The sequence below is a fragment of the Phacochoerus africanus genome, chromosome 15 (genome assembly GCF_016906955.1).
Source record: "Phacochoerus africanus isolate WHEZ1 chromosome 15, ROS_Pafr_v1, whole genome shotgun sequence".
Lineage (NCBI taxonomy): Eukaryota > Metazoa > Chordata > Mammalia > Artiodactyla > Suidae > Phacochoerus > Phacochoerus africanus.
The window spans coordinates 51,234,836-51,254,665 of record NC_062558.1 but is presented as its reverse complement, the minus strand read 5'-3'; the positions used below and the strand labels follow the sequence as shown (position 1 = coordinate 51,254,665).

At 46.7% G+C, this 19,830-nt stretch overlaps 1 protein-coding gene across 10 annotated transcripts in view; it reads left to right on the top strand.

The window, feature by feature from the left end:
* The window catches only part of LOC125116842 (protein HIRA), a 73,322-nt gene extending 56,083 nt beyond the window's left edge, over nucleotides 1-17,239 (top strand). For 6 of the 10 annotated variants that reach the window (XM_047762428.1, XM_047762436.1, XM_047762433.1 and 3 more), the window contains 5 exons: nucleotides 73-178; nucleotides 1,216-1,338; nucleotides 1,683-1,849; nucleotides 3,597-3,685; nucleotides 16,412-17,239. In XM_047762428.1, coding sequence (XP_047618384.1) covers nucleotides 73-178; nucleotides 1,216-1,338; nucleotides 1,683-1,849; nucleotides 3,597-3,685; nucleotides 16,412-16,528 — 602 coding nt within the window. In that variant the 3' untranslated portion in view covers nucleotides 16,529-17,239. The remainder of the gene's footprint in view (nucleotides 1-72; nucleotides 179-1,215; nucleotides 1,339-1,682; nucleotides 1,850-3,596; nucleotides 3,686-16,411) is intronic. The other 4 variants (XM_047762429.1, XM_047762432.1, XM_047762431.1 and 1 more) reach the window with 4 other exon arrangements.
* The last annotated feature ends 2,591 nt before the right edge of the window (nucleotides 17,240-19,830 follow it).

Below are 19,830 nucleotides of genomic sequence, written 5' to 3'. Positions count from 1 at the left end.
TGGTGACCCATGAGGTGCCCCTGGGGCGCCTCTTGACAACTCACTGGGACCCCTTCTTGGTTGTCTTTCTAGGAAGTGACATGACAGTTTCACAGATCTTGTTGACACAGCATGGAATCCCCGTGATGAACCTGTCTGATGGGAAGGCCTACTGCTTTAACCCGTCACTGTCTACATGGTAAGCCCACCCGCCCAGCCCTTCTCTTGGGAGTGTCCGTCTGAGCTGGAGCCCAGCCCAAAGAGCGACAGCCCCTGCCTGGCCCTCTCCTCTTGGAGCCTCCCCTGGAGTGGGGGCCATAGTGACCCCCTGAGCCTGTCTGCTGGCGGACATGGAGCTCTAATCCTCCAGCTCAGGCCGTCATCTACATGGAAGCTGCAGCCTCTCCACCCGCAGGCCTGTGCACTATGCCTGCACTGTCCTTCGTCGTTTTGTTTGGAACAGGCATTTGAGCATTTTTATGGTTGTTGACGGGTATTTCCGGCCTCGCCTGCTGAGCCAGCTTCACAGCACACTCCTCAGCCCTGGTTTGTTCTGTGGCTTGGTGGGAGTCATGTGGCACCTCTGGCCGACCCCATGGGTTAGTGAGGTCTGTGCCTGTGCTTGGCCATTTGGAGTCCCTTTCTGAAAAGCTCGTATCCATCAGAGACCCTAACCCAGACCTGGAAAGAAGGTTACGCCTTGTATCGCATGCGCTCGGCTCTCTCCTGCCTGCACCCTTGTCCTTTAGGCCCCCCAACTGCTGCCTCCCAGTCCTTCCTGATAAGAGTTGCTGGACACCAGTATATCCTCACACTGAGATATCTTGAGTTTCAAAACACAACCCAAAATACCCCACTGTCTGCTTTTCCAAGTTGCAGAATATTGTATTATATGTGGTTAGTGTAACTACAGAGACAAGGTGGTTATATAAGAAGGGAAATCTGGGCTGTGTGTTTGAGACACATTACAAAGGCACTGAGCTGTTTTTAAAAGTGTGTAAGGAAAGTTTTCTTTACAACGACACGAAGGGTCCAGAGCAGGTGGACTCCTGGGCTTTTGTGGGGGCTCAGGGAGGGTGGGCACCTGGGCAGATGGGCACCCGGGGACATTCCAAGCACAGCCCCCTGCCCGTGTCCCCAGAGCAGAAGTGTTCTCTTCAGGAGAGGACGTGGCCTCTGGTGCTCTGGTGGTGGACCTCCCGGTCTCCTGAGCTCTGCTCCTGCCTTTGCTCCCAGGAACCTGGTTTCTGACAAGCAGGACTCCTTGGCCCAGTGCGCAGACTTCAGGAGCAGTCTGCCTCCCCAGGACGCCATGCTGTGCTCAGGGCCCTTAGCCATAGTCCAGGGCCGCGCCTCCACGTAGGTGACCAGAGGGCTGGGGTGGGATGGGGGGTTGTGCCGACACGGGTGGTGGACCTGTGATGGCACTGTCTCAGGGTACAGGACACAGCTCTCACCTCAGCACGATGGTCTGAGGTGCAGCAGGTCATGGATGATCATGTTGGGCTGAACCTTGGGTGGGGGTGGGCTGCTGGCCTGACACCTCCGGGTGAGAGGGAGGTGCAGGGTGGGCACACCTGGGATCCACAGGCAGTGTGGAGTCTGACACCTGCTTCAGCCCCACTCCCTGCCCCACCCCCCGGCTTCCTGCCCGTTCCCGGGACACATGGAGGCAGTCTTGTGACATGTACTTGCCATCCCAGCAGCTCAGGTCGGCAGGCGGCCCGGCTTTTCTCCGTGCCGCATGCTGTGCAGCGGGAAGCCACCCTGGCCTACCTGGAGAGCCAGGTTGCCGCAGCACTCACCCTGCAGTCCAGCCACGAGTACCGCCACTGGCTCCTCCTCTACGCCCGGTACCTCGTGAATGAAGGTAAGCTTCCTAGTGGCCTGCAAGGTGGGGCCAAGGTGCAGCTGCAACTGCAGCTCTGAACCCTTCCCCGGGGCCAGGAGGTGTGGGGCAGAGGATGTGTGGAAAGCATACTCAGAAGAGTGGGTGCAAGCCCAGCTCTCCCCTGGCCCCTACCTGCTGCCCCTCAGCCAGTAGTCAGTCTGTGAGCCTCCCCCAGGGGACAGCATCTGTTGGTATCAGTGGGCCTTCACCTCTGTTCCTCCTCCAAGCCCCTGATATCGTGAAAGGGCCGGCCCTCCAGCCCAGCTTTCCCCACCAGGGCTCTTTCACTGTGTCCCCCTTCCAGTGGTGTGCCTGCCCGCCCACCAGGAGAAAGCAAGGTGCTACCGCTTTCTGCCGCCTCCAGCTGCCTCTCATCTCCCCACTAGGCAAGCATGGCCCCAGGCTATGGCCTTGGGGATTGGCCTGCCCAAGCTCTCCATGTGTCACCACACAGCCCCAGCCTGCTTACGGAGCAGATTCCCCCAAAGCCTCTTCTGGCCTTCTTGCTTTGCTTTCAGCTCCTTCCCTGTTTTGTGTATGATTTGGAGAAAACAAATTAAGTATAAAAAAGAAAAAATTTGAGTTCCCGTCATGGCGCAGTGGTTAACAAATCTGACTAGGAACCATGAGGTTGCGGGTTCCATCCCTGGCCTTGCTCAGTGGGTTAACAATCCGGCGTTGCCCTGAGCTGTGGCGTAGGTCACAGATGCGGCTCAGATCTCGCGTTGCTGTGGCTCTGGCGTAGGCTGGCGGCTACAGCTCCAATTGGACCCCTAGCCTGGGAACCTCCATATGCTGCGAGAGTGGCCCAAGAAAATGGCAAAAAAGACCAAAAAAAAGAAAAAAGAAAGAAAAAATTGCCAGACCCCTACAAGCAGAACTCCCAGGTTGAGTTGCCAGGTCCCCTCCCTACCAGACGCCAGGGCCAAGTTAGGTTTGTGCTCTTCCTGCCCAGACATCAGTCTCACTCCATCCCCAGAAAGCCTGCCTCCAGCCCCTCTGCTTTGTTCCCTGTGGGCGTCCCTCACTGGACTACCCCAGTGCCATTGCCTCCACCGCTTGCTTCTCCTCCTCCGTCTTCATGCATCTGGCCCATGATCTGTGCACGGATCCCCCCTCTGCCTGTACCTTGCTCCCTCCACTGAAGGAGGAGGACCCCCGCTATCTTCCAAAGGTCCTCAGGTTCCAGATTCATCCCCTGTTTTCCACCCTCATCTCTGGGTGATTTCATCCACTCCCTGTGGTGCAGCTGCCCATTCTGCCTCCAGCATTGCTGGTCTCCTCCAGTCTCCTCTGCTCTCTCCACCTCCCAGCCCAGACTCATTCCCACACCATCTCTTGTCTGGAGCCCGCTTCTGACCCTGCTCATCTACTGCTGCCACTGCCAGGTCTTCTCGAAAGCAGGCCTCAGGCTTGCTCCCTCCTTCCTCAACCCCCTGCAGCCCATCCCCTTGGGGACTCTGTCCCCAAGCTGCCCCATTCATCTTCCCTTGGGCCTGGGACACAGAGGCCACTGCGTTGGGCCAGGGCATGGGAGAGTGAGCAAGGCCTGTCCCTTAGGTCTTGGTGCCCTGACCTGCCCCCAAGGCAGCAAGTGGCCTGTGTTCATTCTGTTTGACGTCACAGCAACTTAGCATATTCTTGATTTTTTAATTTCTTTTTGTAATGTGTTCCTATTTGTTTTGTTTTGTTTTTGTTTTTGTTTTTGTTTGTTTTCTATAATTAGGGTTTGAATACCGACTCCGAGAAATATGCAAGGACTTACTGGGTCCGGTTCACTCCTCCACTGGAAGCCAGTGGGAGTCCACAGTAGTGGTAGGTGCTGCTTTCCTTCTTGCCACAAGAATTCTTTCTTGAAAAGTGAAAGTTGGGGTTGAAAAGTAAGCCACCGCACTTTGCAATTCTTCCCTGTTACACTTCTCCAGCACACTGCCACGGGCCCGGTGTCAGAGGGTGAGGTACTGGCCCTGACCACCCTGGTGGGAGCAGGGCCTTAACATCAGGGCCAAGGGAACCTCCTCTCAGCCATGCACCTGTGCTGGGACAGCTACCCCCCAGGGGCAATGGCTCTGTTTAGCGGTGAAGGCAGACATCAGCAATAAGCACCTCGGTCATCCAGGTGGTATTAGGCTGTGGATCATGCTAAGAAAGAAGTGAACAGAAGTGAGACAAGTGTGCCTGGGAGAGTGGGCTGGGGAGGCCTCGCCTAGAAAGGACTTTGGGGTAAACCGGGGCAAAAGTGAGCCAGCTCCGTGCAGACCTGGGGAGTCTGTTGGTAGAGCCAACAGGAGACACAGAGACTTTGGTACATGGAGACAAAAGAGAGTGACCTGAGTCCGACTGGGGTAGGAAGTGGATCATGGGGCATGTGAGCTGTGGGAACAAGCCAGTCAGGGCATGTTTTTCTGCCATGGTCCCAAAAGTAGCTAAAGGTGACTCGGCCCCATGTAGTAGCCACAGAGAAGGAAAAGGAAACGGAGTCTATATGTATCCAACAAGGCAGAACCAACAAGACTTGGGGGGCAGGCAGGTGGGTGTGGAGCCAGTGAGGGAGAGAGTGATACACATCATGAAATCACAATGGGACCTTTTGGGCTCACACAAGTGGGTGTTGGTACAGCGGCTGGCTGTGCAAAGGAGCCACCTGGCGAGGGGGAGGTGGGTCCCACCACTTCACCCAGTGGCTGAGCAGCTGCTGTGGAGTGCTTGCTCTGTCCAGGCATGGTCTGGGTTCTAGCAGCAGCGGTGAAGCAGACCAGGGGGGCCCCACTGTCACAGCTCTGCATTCTTGGGGAGAAACAAGTGACAGGGACCCAGAATGTGCTGGCAGAGGTGGGTGCCCTGAGGACCAGTAAAAATGGGCAGTGAGTACAGAGAACTACCAGGGCACTGCTTTATATCAGGTGATCAAGCAGGTCCTGACTGACTGTCAGAGATTAAAAATCAGGGACAAGCCCTGCAGATATTTAGGGGAAGAAATCCAGGCAAAGGGAACAGCAAGTATGGGGACTGCAAGGTGGGAGGGCTGGTGCAAAAGGAGCAGCTGAGCAGAGGCAAGGGGGCTGAAAGGGATGAGATCTGAAGTTTGGAGAGTCAGTCCCGGGAGGATTGGAGGCCTTGGTGTGTGCTTGGCTTCCTGTATTTTTTAGTCCATTATTTTTTTGCCATAGGTCTTAACTTGATTGGTTAATAGAATCCTAAGTTCAAAATCATTTTCCTTTAGCATTTGGAAAGCAATGTGCCACCAACTTTTAGCATTTGCTGTTGATGCTAAAAATCTGATTGCCATTGCTTTGTAAGCTCTGTGGGGACACTGCCTCCATGTTTGAAGACTCACAAAGCTCCAGGGCCTTCATTCTTCCTGTGGACTTTACTTGGCTCTCTTCTGTGGTTATGTCTTCCCTTCTATTTTCCCCATCATCAGAGAGGTCATATCCTCCCTTTTTAAAGTCTGCTGTATCATTTTTTAGGATTTTAATTCTCCCTCAAATTTTCAATCTATCCTTCTCACCTGCTGCGCACAGTAAGTTGGTTATTGAAAGTTGAGTCTGTGAGTTCCCTTGTGGCTCAGCAGGTTAAGAACACGACATAGTGTCTGTGAAGACGCAAGTTCAACCCCCGGCCTTGCTCAGTGGGTTAAGGATCTGGCTTTGATGTGAGCTGTGGTGTAGGTTACAGGCACAGCTCGGATTTGGCGTTGCTATGGCTATGGTGTAGGCCGGCAGCTGCAGCTCTGATTTGACCCCTAGCCTGGGAACCTCCATATGCAGTGGGTGCAGCCCTAAAAAGACACACACACAAAAAAGTTGAGCCTGGTAGTCCTAGTACCAGGTGCACTTCTTGGTCTGTTTCTGTTGCCTGTAAGTGTTTCTACTAGTTGTCATTCATATCATCCTATCTCCTTATGTGCCTGGTTATTTTCAGCCGTCTACTGGACATGGTATTTGAAAAAGCATTTGTAGAAATGGTTTGAGCCTCAGGTGATGTTACCTTCTCCGCAGAGCAGTTGATGCACTGCTGTGCCAGCTCTTAAAGCTCCAGCACTGCAGAGTCTCTTCACCCAGTTCAGGGCTAGAGGTTTTCTGGGCTGCCTGGGAACTTCGCAAACCTGGGCACTTGCTGGTGCATCCCTTTGGTCTACCAGCACAGTGGAAGGTGCTGTCCCAAGGACCCCCATTTTTCTCAAGAACCCCCACTTCTCAAGTCTGACAGACGTTCACTCAGCCTTTTCCTCATCAATGCATGTTCCCAAGGCAAAAGTGTCCCTCTAGCTTTCACCTTCTACACACTGGCTCAGTCCTTGACCTCCGCACACACTATTTCAGCTTTGTCCTCTGTCCTCAACAGGAGGAGCTGTTCTGAATTACCTGCAGTAGTAGATATTTCCCAGCACACCTCCCTGCCATATGCTTGAGTGGGCAATAGGTAGGCATGGGCCTGATGAAGCCATCCCCCTGACCAGGTTGTGGGGCTCTGCTCTTTGACCCTCCTGCCACTCTGGGAGCCTTAGCTCAAGACATTAGCCAGAGCTCTACATACCCCTTCTCTGTCTCAGCAGAAGGCAAGCCCTGTAGGCCAAAGTGGTGAGGGGGCAAGGGGCACAGACAGGCCACCAGCCAACAGCCATGCACCCTCCAGTCCCCCTCCTTCCTGCTATTCTTGCTGGCATCCTCACTGGGACTTTGCCCAGGAGAGCCTGTGGCTCCCTTCTCAGGGGCACCATCAGAATTTCTCCCATCCGTAAACCCTAAAATCACAGGATACCCCATCTAATAGTGGCTGAAGTAGTTTTATTCTGTCTTCCAAAACCAGTCATTTGGAGTTAAGTACTAGTCTATAACTTTGTGATTCTCTTGGCCTCATGGTTGCAAGATGAGGAGGAAGTCCAGTTGAAGGAAGGAGGACAGAAGGAAGCCAGCAGCAGTGTCCATCCCTCTTAACAGGAAAAGAAAGGCTCTCAGAAGCCAGCCTGTGCCACACAAGCAGCAAAGCATATGGAGGGAGGTTGGGAACATGAGCCGCAAAGAGCATATGGGAAAAGTCTTGGCACAGGTATGGACAGAGCCAGCGCCTGCTGTCTGCACATCCCTCCTCACCTTAGCACTCTTCTGAATTTATGCATTTTTTAAAAAATACTTTTACTGTCTCTTCATTTTGGATATTAGGGACAGAGGGTGTGAGTTGAATATGAACCCTCTGCCTTCTTGTTGAGTTTCTTTGTGAAGACTTTTATGGTGAGAATTGGCCAAATGGGACTGGTCCTCTAGATGTCTGGGAAATGGAGCTGATGAGCAGTGCTAACCCAGCAGCCCTCCCAAGAGGCGTATTGAAAAAAGCATCATTTCATATATTTAAGAGCCACTTGTGGAGTTTCCCTTGTGGCTCAGTGGTAATGAACCTAGCTAGTATCCATGAAGACATGGGTTTGATCCCTGGCCCCCACTCAGAGGGTTAAGGATCCAGTGTTGTCCATTGTTGCCATGAGCTGCAGTGTAGGTCACTGACGCAGCTTAGATCTGGCATTGCTGTGGCTGTGGCACAGATTGGCAGCTGCAGTTCTGATTTGACCCCTTGCCTGGGAACTTCCATATGCCACAGCTGTGGCCCTAAATTTAAAAAAGAGAACCACTTGTATTTCCTGTTGAAATACTTTGGTGTCATGTGTTTTTCTTACTAGTTTATAGAAATGTTTTATATATTGGGAAATTTTGTGATATGAGCTGCTTGTGTGCCTTGGAGGACCCCAGAAATCCAGGATCCTTTCCCTCAAAAGATCTTTGTGCAAGATGGGAGCAGTAGTCAGAGGCTTGGGGCACTGAGCAGCTGTGCTGGTGACGTCTGTCTCCCTAGCCAGGCCCTCCCTGCTCTTAGGAAGCTTCCCTCTGACAAGATCTTCATTGCAATACCTGTGACACTGCCCAGAGAAGTGGTGTTGATCCTGTCCAGGCTGCTACCTGACAACAGTGGACAGCATCTTCCATTTCTGAGAGCCCAGGGTGGGAAATGGTGCTGGGGACCTGAAGGTACACCTTTCAGGCCCAAGGGCACATCCTTTGGTAGTTCACCCTGATGCCACATGCAAGCAGAACATTTTGCTGTACTTATAATAATTTACTTCATTCCATTTCTTTTTCTTTTTTCTTTTTTCTTTTTTTTTTTTTTAGGCCACACCCATGGCATATGGATGTTCCCAGGCTAGGGTCGAATCAGAGCTGCAGCTTTTGGCCTCCACCACAGTCACAGCTACTTGGGATCCAAGCTGTGTCTGCAATCTGCACCACAGCTCACAGCAATGCTGGATTCTTAACCCACCGAGCAAGGCCAGGGATCAAACCTGTGTCCTCATGGATAACAGTCCAGTTTGTTACCACTGAGCCGCAACAAGAACTCCCCCATTTCATTTTTAATACATTTTTCAGTTTTTTAATTTTAAAATTTATCTTAAACTTATTTTTAATGATCACATATTTCAAAAATTAAAAGGTACAATAGTTTTGAATAAGTTTTGAAGTCAGGAAGTATGAGGCTGTTTACCCTTTTATCATCTTTCTCAAGATAATTGGGGCTATTCCAGGTCCCTTGAGATTCCATAAGAATTTTAGGATACATTTTTCTATTTCTGTGAAAAATGCCATTAAGATATTGATAGGGAGTACACTAGGTCGATAAATTGCTGTTGGCATTATTGATAACTTAAACAATATTAAGCCTTCCTATCCATGAACATGGGATGTCTTTCCATTTATTTGTGTCTTCTTTAATTTCTTTCAGCAACATTTTTTAGTTTTCAATATACTAGTCTTTTGCCTCCTAGGTTAAGTGTATTCCTAAGTATTTGTACTTTTGGATATTATTGCAAATGGAATTCTTTTTTTTTTTTGGTCTTTTTGCCTTTTCTAGGGCCACACCCACGGCATATGGAGGTTCCCAGGCTAGGGGTCTAATCAGAGCCATAGCCACTGGCCTACACCAGAGCCACAGCAGCGGAGGATCTGAGCCACATCTGCGACCTACACCACAGCTCACAGCAACGCCAGATCCTTAACTCACTGAGCAAGGCCAGGGATCGAACCTGCAACCTCATGGTTCCTAGTTGGATTCGTTAACCACTGAGCCACAACAGGAACTCTGGAATTGTTTTTCTTAATTTTTTTCCTAGGTTGTTGGTTGTCAGTGTATAAAACGAAATTGATTTTTGTGTGTTAATTTCATATTCTGCAACTTCGTTAGATTCATTTATTAGTTCTAACAAGTTTTTTGTAGAATCTTTAGGGTTTTTCTACATATAAGATTATGTTGCCTGCAAGCAGATAAGTTTACTTCTTTCTGTCAAATGTGGGTGCCTTTTTCCTTTTTTGCCTCATTGTTCTGGCGAGGACTTTTTAATATTGAATAGAAGTTGAATAAAAGTGGTGAAAGTGAAGGTCCCCTGTGGTGCACAGGGTTGAGGATCTGGCATTGTCACTGAAGCAGTTCAGGTCATTGCTGTGGCTAGGGTTCGGTCCCTGACCTGGGAATTTCCACATGCTGTGGGTTCAGGGGGGAAAAAGTGGTGAAAGTGAGCATCCTCACCTTGTTGCTGATCTTGGTACAAAAGTTTTCAGTCTTTTGACAATGAGTAAGATGCTAGCTGGGGGCCTTTCATACATGACCTGAATTTTATTGAAGTAGTTTCCTTCTATTACCAGTTTGTTGAGTATTTTAGTAGTGGAAGTATGTTGAATTTTATCAAATGCTTTTTCTGCATCAATTGAGATGGTCTGGGATTTTTTTCCCCCTTCATTTTATTAATGTGGTGTTGATTAGTTTCTTGAACCACCCTTGCATTCCAGAAATGTCACACTTAGTTATGGTATATAATTCTTTCAGTTTGCTATTAAATTCTGTTCAATAAAGTATTTTGTTCAAGATTTATTAATATTCACATGAGACATTGGTCTGTTTTCTTATACTTTCTTTGTCTGGCTTTGATATCAGGATAATGATGGCCTCATAGAATGAATCTGAACATATCCTTTTCACATTTTTTGAAAGAGTGTGTGGAGGATTGTTGTTAATTCTTTACATGTTTGGTAAAACTCACCAGTGAAGGCATATGGTCAGTCTTAGGCTTGTCTTTGTTGGGAAGTTTTTGATTACCGACTCAGTCTCCTTACTCCTTATAGGTCTGTTCACATTTGCTCTTTCTTCATGATTCAGTCTTGGTAGGCTATATATTTCTTAAGAAGTTGTCCATTTTATCTGGGTCATCCAATTTGTTGGTGTCCAATTGTTCATAGCATTCTCTTATTTATAATCCTTTTTTTATTTTTGTGGCATCAGTTGTAATGTGCCTATTTCATTTCTGATTGTCATTATTTGAGTCTTCTTTCTTTTCTTCTTAGTCCATGTAGCTAAATGCTTTGTCAGTTTTGATGACCATTTTTGCTTTTATTATTTTCTCTATTATTTTTCTATTTATTTTCACTGCTTGCTTTGGGTTTAGTTTGTTCTTATGTTTCTAGTTTTATTAAATGTGATGTATTACTGATTTGAGATCTTTCTGTAGATTCTTTTTTTTTTTCCTTTTTCAGCCGCACTTGCAAATGGAAGTTTCTGGGCCAGGGATCAAAACCAAGCCACATCTGCGACCTTTGCCACAGCTGCAGAGATATCCTATTTTTAACCCACTGCGCTGGGCCAGGGATGGAACTGGCAACACCTCAGAGACAGGCCGTATCACCAACCCACTGCACTACAACAGGAGCTCCTTTTTTTTTTTTTTTTTTTTTTGATTTGCACACAGCATGCAGAAGTTCCTAGGCTAGGGATTGAACATATAATTTCTTGACAGTGACAATGCCGGATCTTTAACCCACTGAGCCACTAGGGAACTCAAGTCCTCTTTGCAGAGTCCTCTAACTACAAATTTCTCTCTAACTAATGCTTTTGCTACATCCCGTAATTTTACTGTGTTGTGTTTTCATTTTCATCTGTCTCTAGATATTTTTAACTGCCCTTGTAATTTCTTCTTTGAATTATTAGTTTAACAGTGTATTAATTTCCACATATTTGTGGGTACTCCAGTTTTCCTTCTATTGAATTCTAGTGTCTTTCCATTGTGAATGGAAAAGATGCTTTTATGATTCAGTCTTTTTAAACTTACTGAGACTTGTTTAGTAGCTTAACATATGGTCTGTCCTGGTGAATATTCCATATGCACTGGAGAAAAATATATATTCTGCTATTGTTGGATGGAGTGTTTTGTTTGTATGTCCCTTAGGTCAAATTAATCTGTAATGCTTTTCAGGTCCTCTGTGTCTTATTGATCTTCTCTCTGGTTGTTCTGTTATTGAAAATGGGATATTGAAGTCTCCTACAGATTGTAGGACTGTCTCAGTTCTCCTTTCAACTCAGATAATGTTTACACTGTATGATTAGGAACTCTGATGTTCGATGCATATATGTTTCTGTCTGTTACATCTTTTTAGTGAATTGACCCTTTTATTGTTATACAATGTCCTTTGTCTTCTTGTAACAATTTTTGATGTAAAATCTATTTTGTCTGCTATTAGTATAGCCATCTCTTCTCTGTTTTGGTTATTATTTACATAGGTTATCTTTTTCTATCCTTTCATTTTCAACCTATATGTGTCCTTCAGATCTGAGTTCCTTGTAAGCAGTATGTAGTTGGATCCTGTTCTTTAATCCCTTTTTTTTTTCTGGCCAGCCTGTGGCATATGGAATTGCTGGCCAGGGATCAGATCAGAACCACAGTTGCAACCTATGCTGCAGCTGCAGTAATGCCAGATCCTTAACCCACTGTGCTAGACTGGGGATTGAACCTGTGTTCAGCGCTCCAGAAACTCCACCGATCCCATGCCACAGCAGGAACTCCCTTTTATCCATTTTTTGATTGAAGAATTTAATCCATTTGTAGTTTAAAAAATTATTGACATGTTGAGATGTAATGTTCCCATTTTGTAATTTATTTCTGTGTGTTTTATACCTTTTTTTTTTGTCTCATTTCCTCCTTTACTATCTTTCTTTGTTTAGTTAATTGTTTTGGTAAAATGGTTTGATTCCCTCCTCATTTACTTTTGTGTATATTCTCAGAGATATTTTATTTTTGGTAACTGTGAGGAGATAACAAAAACATTATAAAGTTATAACAATCTATTTTAAACCAAATTACCATTTAATTTCAGTTGCATACAAAAACATTGCATACTCCTTTACAGGTCCACTCTGCCCACTTTGTAATTGAAGTCACAAATGATATTTTTATATATTATGTCACAATTAACTTAAATTTATAATATCTCTTTTTTTGTCTTTTAAACCCTGTAAAAGAATTAAAATGGAGTTACCATATTATCACATAATATGGGTTGGGTTTTTTGTTTGTTTTTGCTTTTTAGCGCCACACCTGTAGCATATGGACGTTCCCAGGCTAGGGCTCCAGTCGGAGCTATAGCTGCTGGCCTATGCCACAGTAATGTGGGATCCAAGCCATGTCAGCGTCCTACACCACAGCTCACGGCAGCACCAGATTCTTAACCCACTGAGTGAGGCCAGGGATGGAACCTGCAACCTCGTGGATACTAGTCAGGGTCGTTACTGCTGAGCCACAACAGGAACCCCGTCGTAATGTGGGTTTTTATATTTGTTTGTGTATTTGTTTACCAGAGTTGGGTTTTTTTTTTTGGTTTTTTTTGCTGCACCTGTGGCATGTAGAAGTTCCAGGCCAGAGATTGAATCTATGCCACAGCAGCAATCTGAGCCACTGCAGTGATAGTGCCTGATCGTTAACCTGCTGTGCCACAGTGGCAACTCCCCTGAAGAATTTTATGCTTTTTTGTCTAGTGACCTTTCATTTCAGCTTGAACAATTCTCATACATTAGGTTTAATAGTAATAAACTCTGTAAGGTTTATTTACCTAGGAATGTCTTAAATTCTTCCTTGTTTTTGAGAGATGGTTTTGCTTGATGTAGTATTCCTAGACATCACTTTTTCTTTTAACACTTTAAATGTGCCATCCCACTATCTTCTGGCCTTCACAGTTTCTGCTGAAAAATCCACTTATTATCTTATTGAGGATCCCTTTTACATAACGAATCACTTTGCTTTCAAAATTCTCTCTTAGTCTTTGACTTTCCACAATTTGATTATAATGTATCACAGTATGGGGTTTTGTTTTGTTGTGTGTTTTTTCCTTTTTAGGGCTGAACCCCCAGCATATGGAAGTCCTCAGGCTAGGGGTCAAATCACAGCTGCAGCTACTGGCCTACAATTACAGCCACAGCAACACAGGAGCCAGGCTGCATCTTCGACCTATTCCATAGTTTTCGGCAACAGCAGATCTTTAACCCACTGGGCAAGGCCAGGGATCTAACCTGCATCCTCATGTATACTAGTCAGATTCTTAACCCACTGAGCCACAATGGGAACTCTCCCCTTTGGGTTTTTCCTGCATGGAGTGTTTGGTAGCCTTCTTGAATTTGTAGATCCATGTTTTTTTTCCTCTGACTTGAAATGTTTTCAGCCATTCTTTCTCCAAATAAGCTCTTAGCCTTTCTCTCTGTTATCTTTCTGGGACTCACATAGTACATATATTGATCTGCTTAATGGTGCCCTTTAAGTGCCTTTGGCTATTTTCACTTTGCCTTTTTTTTGTTGTTGTTCTTCAAACTCCATAATTTCAAATAACCTGACTTCGGGTTCACTGGTTCTTCTTTTTGTCTAATCAAGTTGGCTGTAACCTTTCTAGTAAATTTTTCTGTTCTGTTATTGTGGTTTTAAGCTGCAGAATTTCAGTTTGGTTCCCTTTTATAATTTCTGTCTGTCGATCTTCTCATTTTGTTCACATATCATTTTCCTGGTTTCATTTAGTTGTCTGTCCATGTTCTCTGTGAGCATATTTAAGACAGTCATTTTAAAAGTCTTTGTCATGTAAGTTCCAAGCCTATGTCCCTTTGGGTCAGAATCTGGAGATGTGGAGTTCCCATTGTGGCGCAGTGGTTAACGAATCTGACTAGGAACCATGAGGTTGCGGGTTCAGTCCCTGCCCTTGCTCAGTGGGTTAACGATCCGGTGTTGCCGTGAGCTGTGGTGTAGGTTGCAGACGTGGCTCAGATCCCGAGTTGCTGTGGCTCTGGCGTAGGCTGGTGGCTACAGCTCCGATTCAACCCCTAGCCTGGGAACCTCCGTATGCCGCGGGAGCGGCCCAAGAAATAGCAACAACAACAACAACAAAAAGACAAAAAGACAAAAAAAAAAAAAAAGAATCTGGAGATGTATGTTATTCCTCTGAATGGGCCATGTTTCCCTGTTTCTCTGTATGACTTGTGATCTTTTATTGAATATTGGGCACTTGAAAAAAAAAAAAACACCTTTCCCCATCTTTACACACTGGTTCCACTACTCAGCCTGTTGTGAAGGCTCGTGGTCCTCTCAGGCCTTTTCTGGAGATGCATCTTTCCCAGGCATGTACAAGACTGCCTTTAAATGATTTACTTTCCCTGAAAGTCTCCTGTTTCTTTCCACAACCTTAGATGTCTATTGTATTCTACCCATAATCTCCTGACCCCTGAAGCTCTCACATGCCACAGTGCTCACCACTATCTTTTGCAGCCTCTATCCTGTTCTCCATACTGTGCCCCTGTTCAATCACTACTCTTCATTCACTTAGGTTTTCTATAAGTTTTTCAAGTTTTGCAAACCCATGTGATTGCTGTTGCAGATAGGCAGGTCTGGCTGCATTTCAATAAAATCATTTATCAAAATAGATGGTAGGCCTGATTTGGCTTATGCCAGCCCGTGATCTACATGATACTTATTTTGTTGAGGTTTGCATTAGAACAAGTTTTCATATCTCCATGTATGCCAAAGAAAAATATATGTTCTCTAGTTGTGGGGGCCTCGTTCTGTATGTCTGTCAGGTCATGTTTATTAATGTTCAGATTGAGTTACCAGAATGGTGGTTTTTGCCTTTCTGACCCATCACTAATTGAATGTATATTGAAACCTCACTATGAGGGTGGTTTTGTTCTTCTCTTTTGACTGTTTCTCCAGTAATGGTTTTTGTCTCAAAATCTTCTTTATCTGATAATTGTAATACTAGTTTTTTGGGGTTTTTTACTATTTACTAATATAGCTTTCTCCCTCCATCTTAAATTTTAGCCTTTCTGTATACATGTTTGTGTTGTATATGTTGTTGCCAACATCAGGTAAAACTGGCTTTTGTTGTATCTAACCAGCTGTTTTTTCACCACCAAATTCAAGCCATTTACATTTTTTTGTTACCATATATATATACACATATGTTTGTGTGTGTGTGTGTCTTTTAAGGGCCGCACTCACGGCATATGGAGGTACCAGGCTAGGGGTCACAGCCAAAGAAAAATATGAGATGAGATCCGAGCCACATCTGCAACCTACACCACAGCTCATGGCAACACTAGATCCTTAACCCGCTGAGTGAGGCCAGGGAATTGAACCTATGTCCTCATGGATGCTAGTCAGATTCGTTTGCACTGAGCCATGATGAGAACTCCTCCGTATGTGTCATTTTTAAGACCAACATCAACTTCAGCAAGAGAATTAATCACATTGCTTTCCTTGTCCCTTTAGCATCATCTGGATTTGATTCTTAAGTGAAATATACCCATATTATTTCTTTAAATATTTCCTTCTGTCTGTCTTATCTCCTGGGGGACCCATTATATAGATGTTGGGCCCATTGCTGCTCTCCATCATCCTTTTAGGCAACTGCACAGTCTCTCCTCCTGCAGTGAACCCTCTGCTCGAGTGTGGACCGCTGTTCCGTCTGACCTCACTCTGACTTACCTTCAGCAGTGTCCAGTCTCCTTCAACCACTGTGTTGCTCAAAGTTAATACCATACTTGGTTCTTTTCTGTAATTCATCATCTTGCTACCCCTTATTTTAGCATCTTGGTCCTTCTCTTCCAGTGGTCATTGTTGTCAGTTGGTGGCTTTCCATTTATAGCAGCTGTGCTCCTCACAGACCTGTGCAATGAAGGGCCCAAGCACATCTGGTGCCCGTGCACCCAGGCATGAAAGAAGGTGCAGCAAGAGCCAAGGGTAGAGACTGGAGGACTGTCAAACCCAGGGCCATCATTGTCACCCAGGCCCCTCCTGGCACCTGGGCTTGACCTCAATCCCCTGGAGAGCATTTACCCCGTCCCTCTGCCCTGATAGCCTGCTTCCATCCTGCCCTGGAAAGCTAATAAGCTACTCTGGCCACTAACCCATGCATTCAAAGTCCAGGTGTATGCCAGCAGACGTAGGGGACACAGAAGAGCAGAGCCTACCCCATTACCTGTTTCCGTGTCCCTCCCTACACCCCGCCACTCCACCCCAAATGCCCCAGCTCAGCTTTTCAGCTGTCGCAGGGCCTCCCAGCATACAGAGAAATTATTTTTGACCATCTTTAGTTTCTTCAGGAGGTGCTTGCGGGGGTCTCTGTCAGACCAGTGAAGGCCCCCAGGCTAGGTCTCCTTCCTGTCACCTGCATTCAGCTGTTACTCCTGTCCCCACAGGGTCTGCGGAAGAGGGATCTGCTGAAGGAGCTGCTGCCTGTCATAGGGCAGAACCTCCGCTTCCAGCGCCTCTTCACCGAGTGTCAGGAACAGCTCGACATCCTGAGAGACAAGTAGCCTGCCCAGGCCCACCCCAGCCACAGCGAACGCAGAGCCGCCTCTCACCTCGCTGGGCCACAGGAGGATGAAGAGATGCTAGTAGGGGGTGGGCTGTCCTGCACCAGCACTGGCCCAGCCCCCTGGGCAAACTTCCCCTGTGTCCTGGGCCTATTGCCCCTCAGGGAGGCAGCTCTGCCCACAATTCATCCCTCCCTCCAGGACCTCAGTGCAGAGCGGGGGCCAATGAGGCACTCCAAGGCCGGCTGTCTCCAGCACGGCCCCAAGGTGGATACTAGCCCCTGCCACTGGAGGTGCTGTGCTGCTCCCGCTACAACAAATGAGCCATGTGTGTGAGAGAGCGAGCCCAGAGACGCTAGTGTACTGTGTGGTCAGCAGACTGACCTGAGACCTATGTGAAAGGAAAGGCTATCCAACACACGGACTATTTTTGTACTAGAATTTGCTAACTTGTAATATGGAATTTTCCTTTTGGCCAATAATCAGGATTTCCCTATAAGTCACTTGGACATTGGTCACTTGTAGGAAATTTAAACTCTAATTATGACAGCTACATTGAAAACAAATTGTACTGAAATTAACTTGTCTATCTTCATTTGGTTTTAATTTTTCAATGTTTGTAAAAAGAGACTTTTGGGGGGAATAGGGCGGAGGGCGGGTGATTTCTTTTGTAAGTATAAAATAAATGAACACGCATTGGATACCAAATGATCCTGATTTCCGCAGCCTCTACCTTCCAACTTCCACTTTCCTCACCTACACTGTGGGTTCTGCTCCTGAAATGGGCAGTGACAAAACACTGGAGCCAGAAGGGGTCTTTGATGTCCTCTCATCCCCCTGGCCCCTCCACACAGAAGTCATTTCACAGCATGGAGGTCACTTTCTGTGCAGCATCTCAGTCTGAGCTGGCCTAGCAGACTGGCTCCTTGTACATGTCTTCTCCCCAGCCTGGTGTCAAAGTCTGTGGTTCTGTCTGCTCTGTGCTCTGGGTCCCTGATTGTGCTGGACACCAAAGGTTGCCACTGACTTGCCAATTTCATCAGTAAACAAACCTGATTTTCCTGAAGAATTATCTGGAAATTGGGATTTTCTTAGAAAGTTGTCCAGATGCTGACCCACAGGAGAAGAGAGTCAGATTCGTCAAGCATAGGGAAGGCTAAGCACGTTCTCCCCTGGGTCCTAAACCTCATTGTTGCCTCCCTGCCAGCTGTGTGGTCCTGAGTCTGGAAAGGAGGCCTGGATGAGTGGCCACTGACACCCCTCTAGCTGCTTCCCTGCCAGGTGGCCATCCCATTGCCTGTCACTCAGAAGCTGGGTGAGTGGATGACAACCAGGCACACACATGCCTAACAAAACCAGCACACAGTGCATGTGGACATGGATACCTCACAAGCCAGGCTGCAAGTGTGAGCAATGAGGAGCCAGAGGTGCTATGCAGGCCTTGAGAACCCTAGGACGCACATGGCTTTGGAAGTGACATGTCTGGGATCCAAACTGAAAAACATCTGGGCCTCACTTTCAGCTGTCAAGTGGAGATGAAGTTAAGAAAAGGTCTGGGGGTTCCCGTCGTGGCCCAGTGGTTAACGAATCTGACTAGCATCCATGAGGATGTAGGTTTGATCCCTGGCCTTGCTCAGTGGGTTAAGGATCTGGCATTGCCATGAGCTGTGGTATAGGTCGCAAACATGGCTTGAATCCTGTGTTGCTGTGGCTGTAGTGTAGGCCAGCAGCTACAGCTTCAATTTGACCCCTAGCCTGGGAACCTCCATATGCCACAAAAAAGCAGAAGAAAAAAAAGTGTGGGAGTTCCTGTCATCGCTCAGAGGAAACAAATCTGACCACTATCCATGAGGACACAGGTTGGATCCATGGCCTTGCTCAGTGAGTTAAGGTTCAGGCATTGCTGTAAATTGTGGTGTAGGTCACAGATGCAGCTCAGATCCCATAGTGCTGTGGCTGTGCTGTAGGCCTCCAGCTACAGCTCCAATTTCACCCCTAGCCTGGGAAGGTCCATATGCCGTGGGTGTGGCCCTGAAGAAAAAAAAAAAAAGGAAAAGGTGTGTGGTTGTGAGAACTAACTAGGATCACATAGGCCAAGCCCTGGCACATGTACCCTTAAAGAAAACTTTGACAATCGGTGTTTTTATACACTGCTATTTGGACAAGAGAGGAGACAAGAAGCAGACTGGTTGGGAACTTCTACTTCCAGCTAAGATGGAGGAACAGGAACTAAGCTGACCGTTTTGCCTGAAACAACCAAAGGAACCAGTTTAAATACATGAAACAATGGTCTCAAGATGCTAGATATCAGAAAATAAAGGACAAATAGTCCCTGGGAGATGGAAAACAAACAAGAGGAGCCCTATGACTATCCCAGCTTACTAGCTGGAGAGAGGTTCCAAGCTGCAGCAAAAAGAGGAGGCTGAGGTAGAGCCCAGCAGATTACCTGAGTTGAAATGAAGGCAAGAGCCCAGGAGGAACAAGGCAGCTAGAGTTTACAGAACAGGATATAAAGAGTAGCTCAACAGAGGGTGTGCCTTCACTGTATTCTCATCAGTGCATATGCTGTGAGGAAATGGCCAAGGCCAGGTAAAGATTCATCCAAAATGATGAGGATGAAAATTTAGTTTTCACCCAGGGCAAGGTATAGTGGCTATGTTGCTACCGATTGGACTAGAAAAACACACAACTCACAGGCTTGGATACAGTACTCAGGAAGTCTTGCCAGAGTTTTGGAGAATAGTTGGAGCCCTGCTCCAGATCCATCTAACAAAAAATAAAATAGATCCAAAAGTATCAAAATATTTCTAAGTAATCAATTACATCGCAAAGCCATAGAGGATTTATAAGAATACAGAAATATGCAACATCCGCAAGATAAGGTTCACAATGTCTGACATCTATGCAAAGATTACCAGGCATACAAAGAAGCAGGAACACTCGGATCCCCTGTTGCTGTGGCTCTGGTGTAGGCTGGCGGCTACAGCTCTGATTCAACCCCTAGCCTGGGAACCTCCATGTGCCGAGGGAGCGGCCCAAGAATTGGCAAAAAGACAAAAAACAAACAAAGAAGCAGGAACACGATGCAAGATGAGAATAATCTGATCAATCAAAATTGGCCCAGAGGAGTTCCTGTTTTGGCTCAGCAGTAACGAACCCGACATAGTGTCTGTGAAAGTATGGGTTTGAAGCTTGGCCTCGCTCAGTATGTTAAGGATCCAGTGTTGCCCCAAGCTGTGGTGTTGGTTGCAGGTGTGTCTTAGAGCCAGTGTTGTCATGGCTGTTATGCAGGCCAGCAGCTA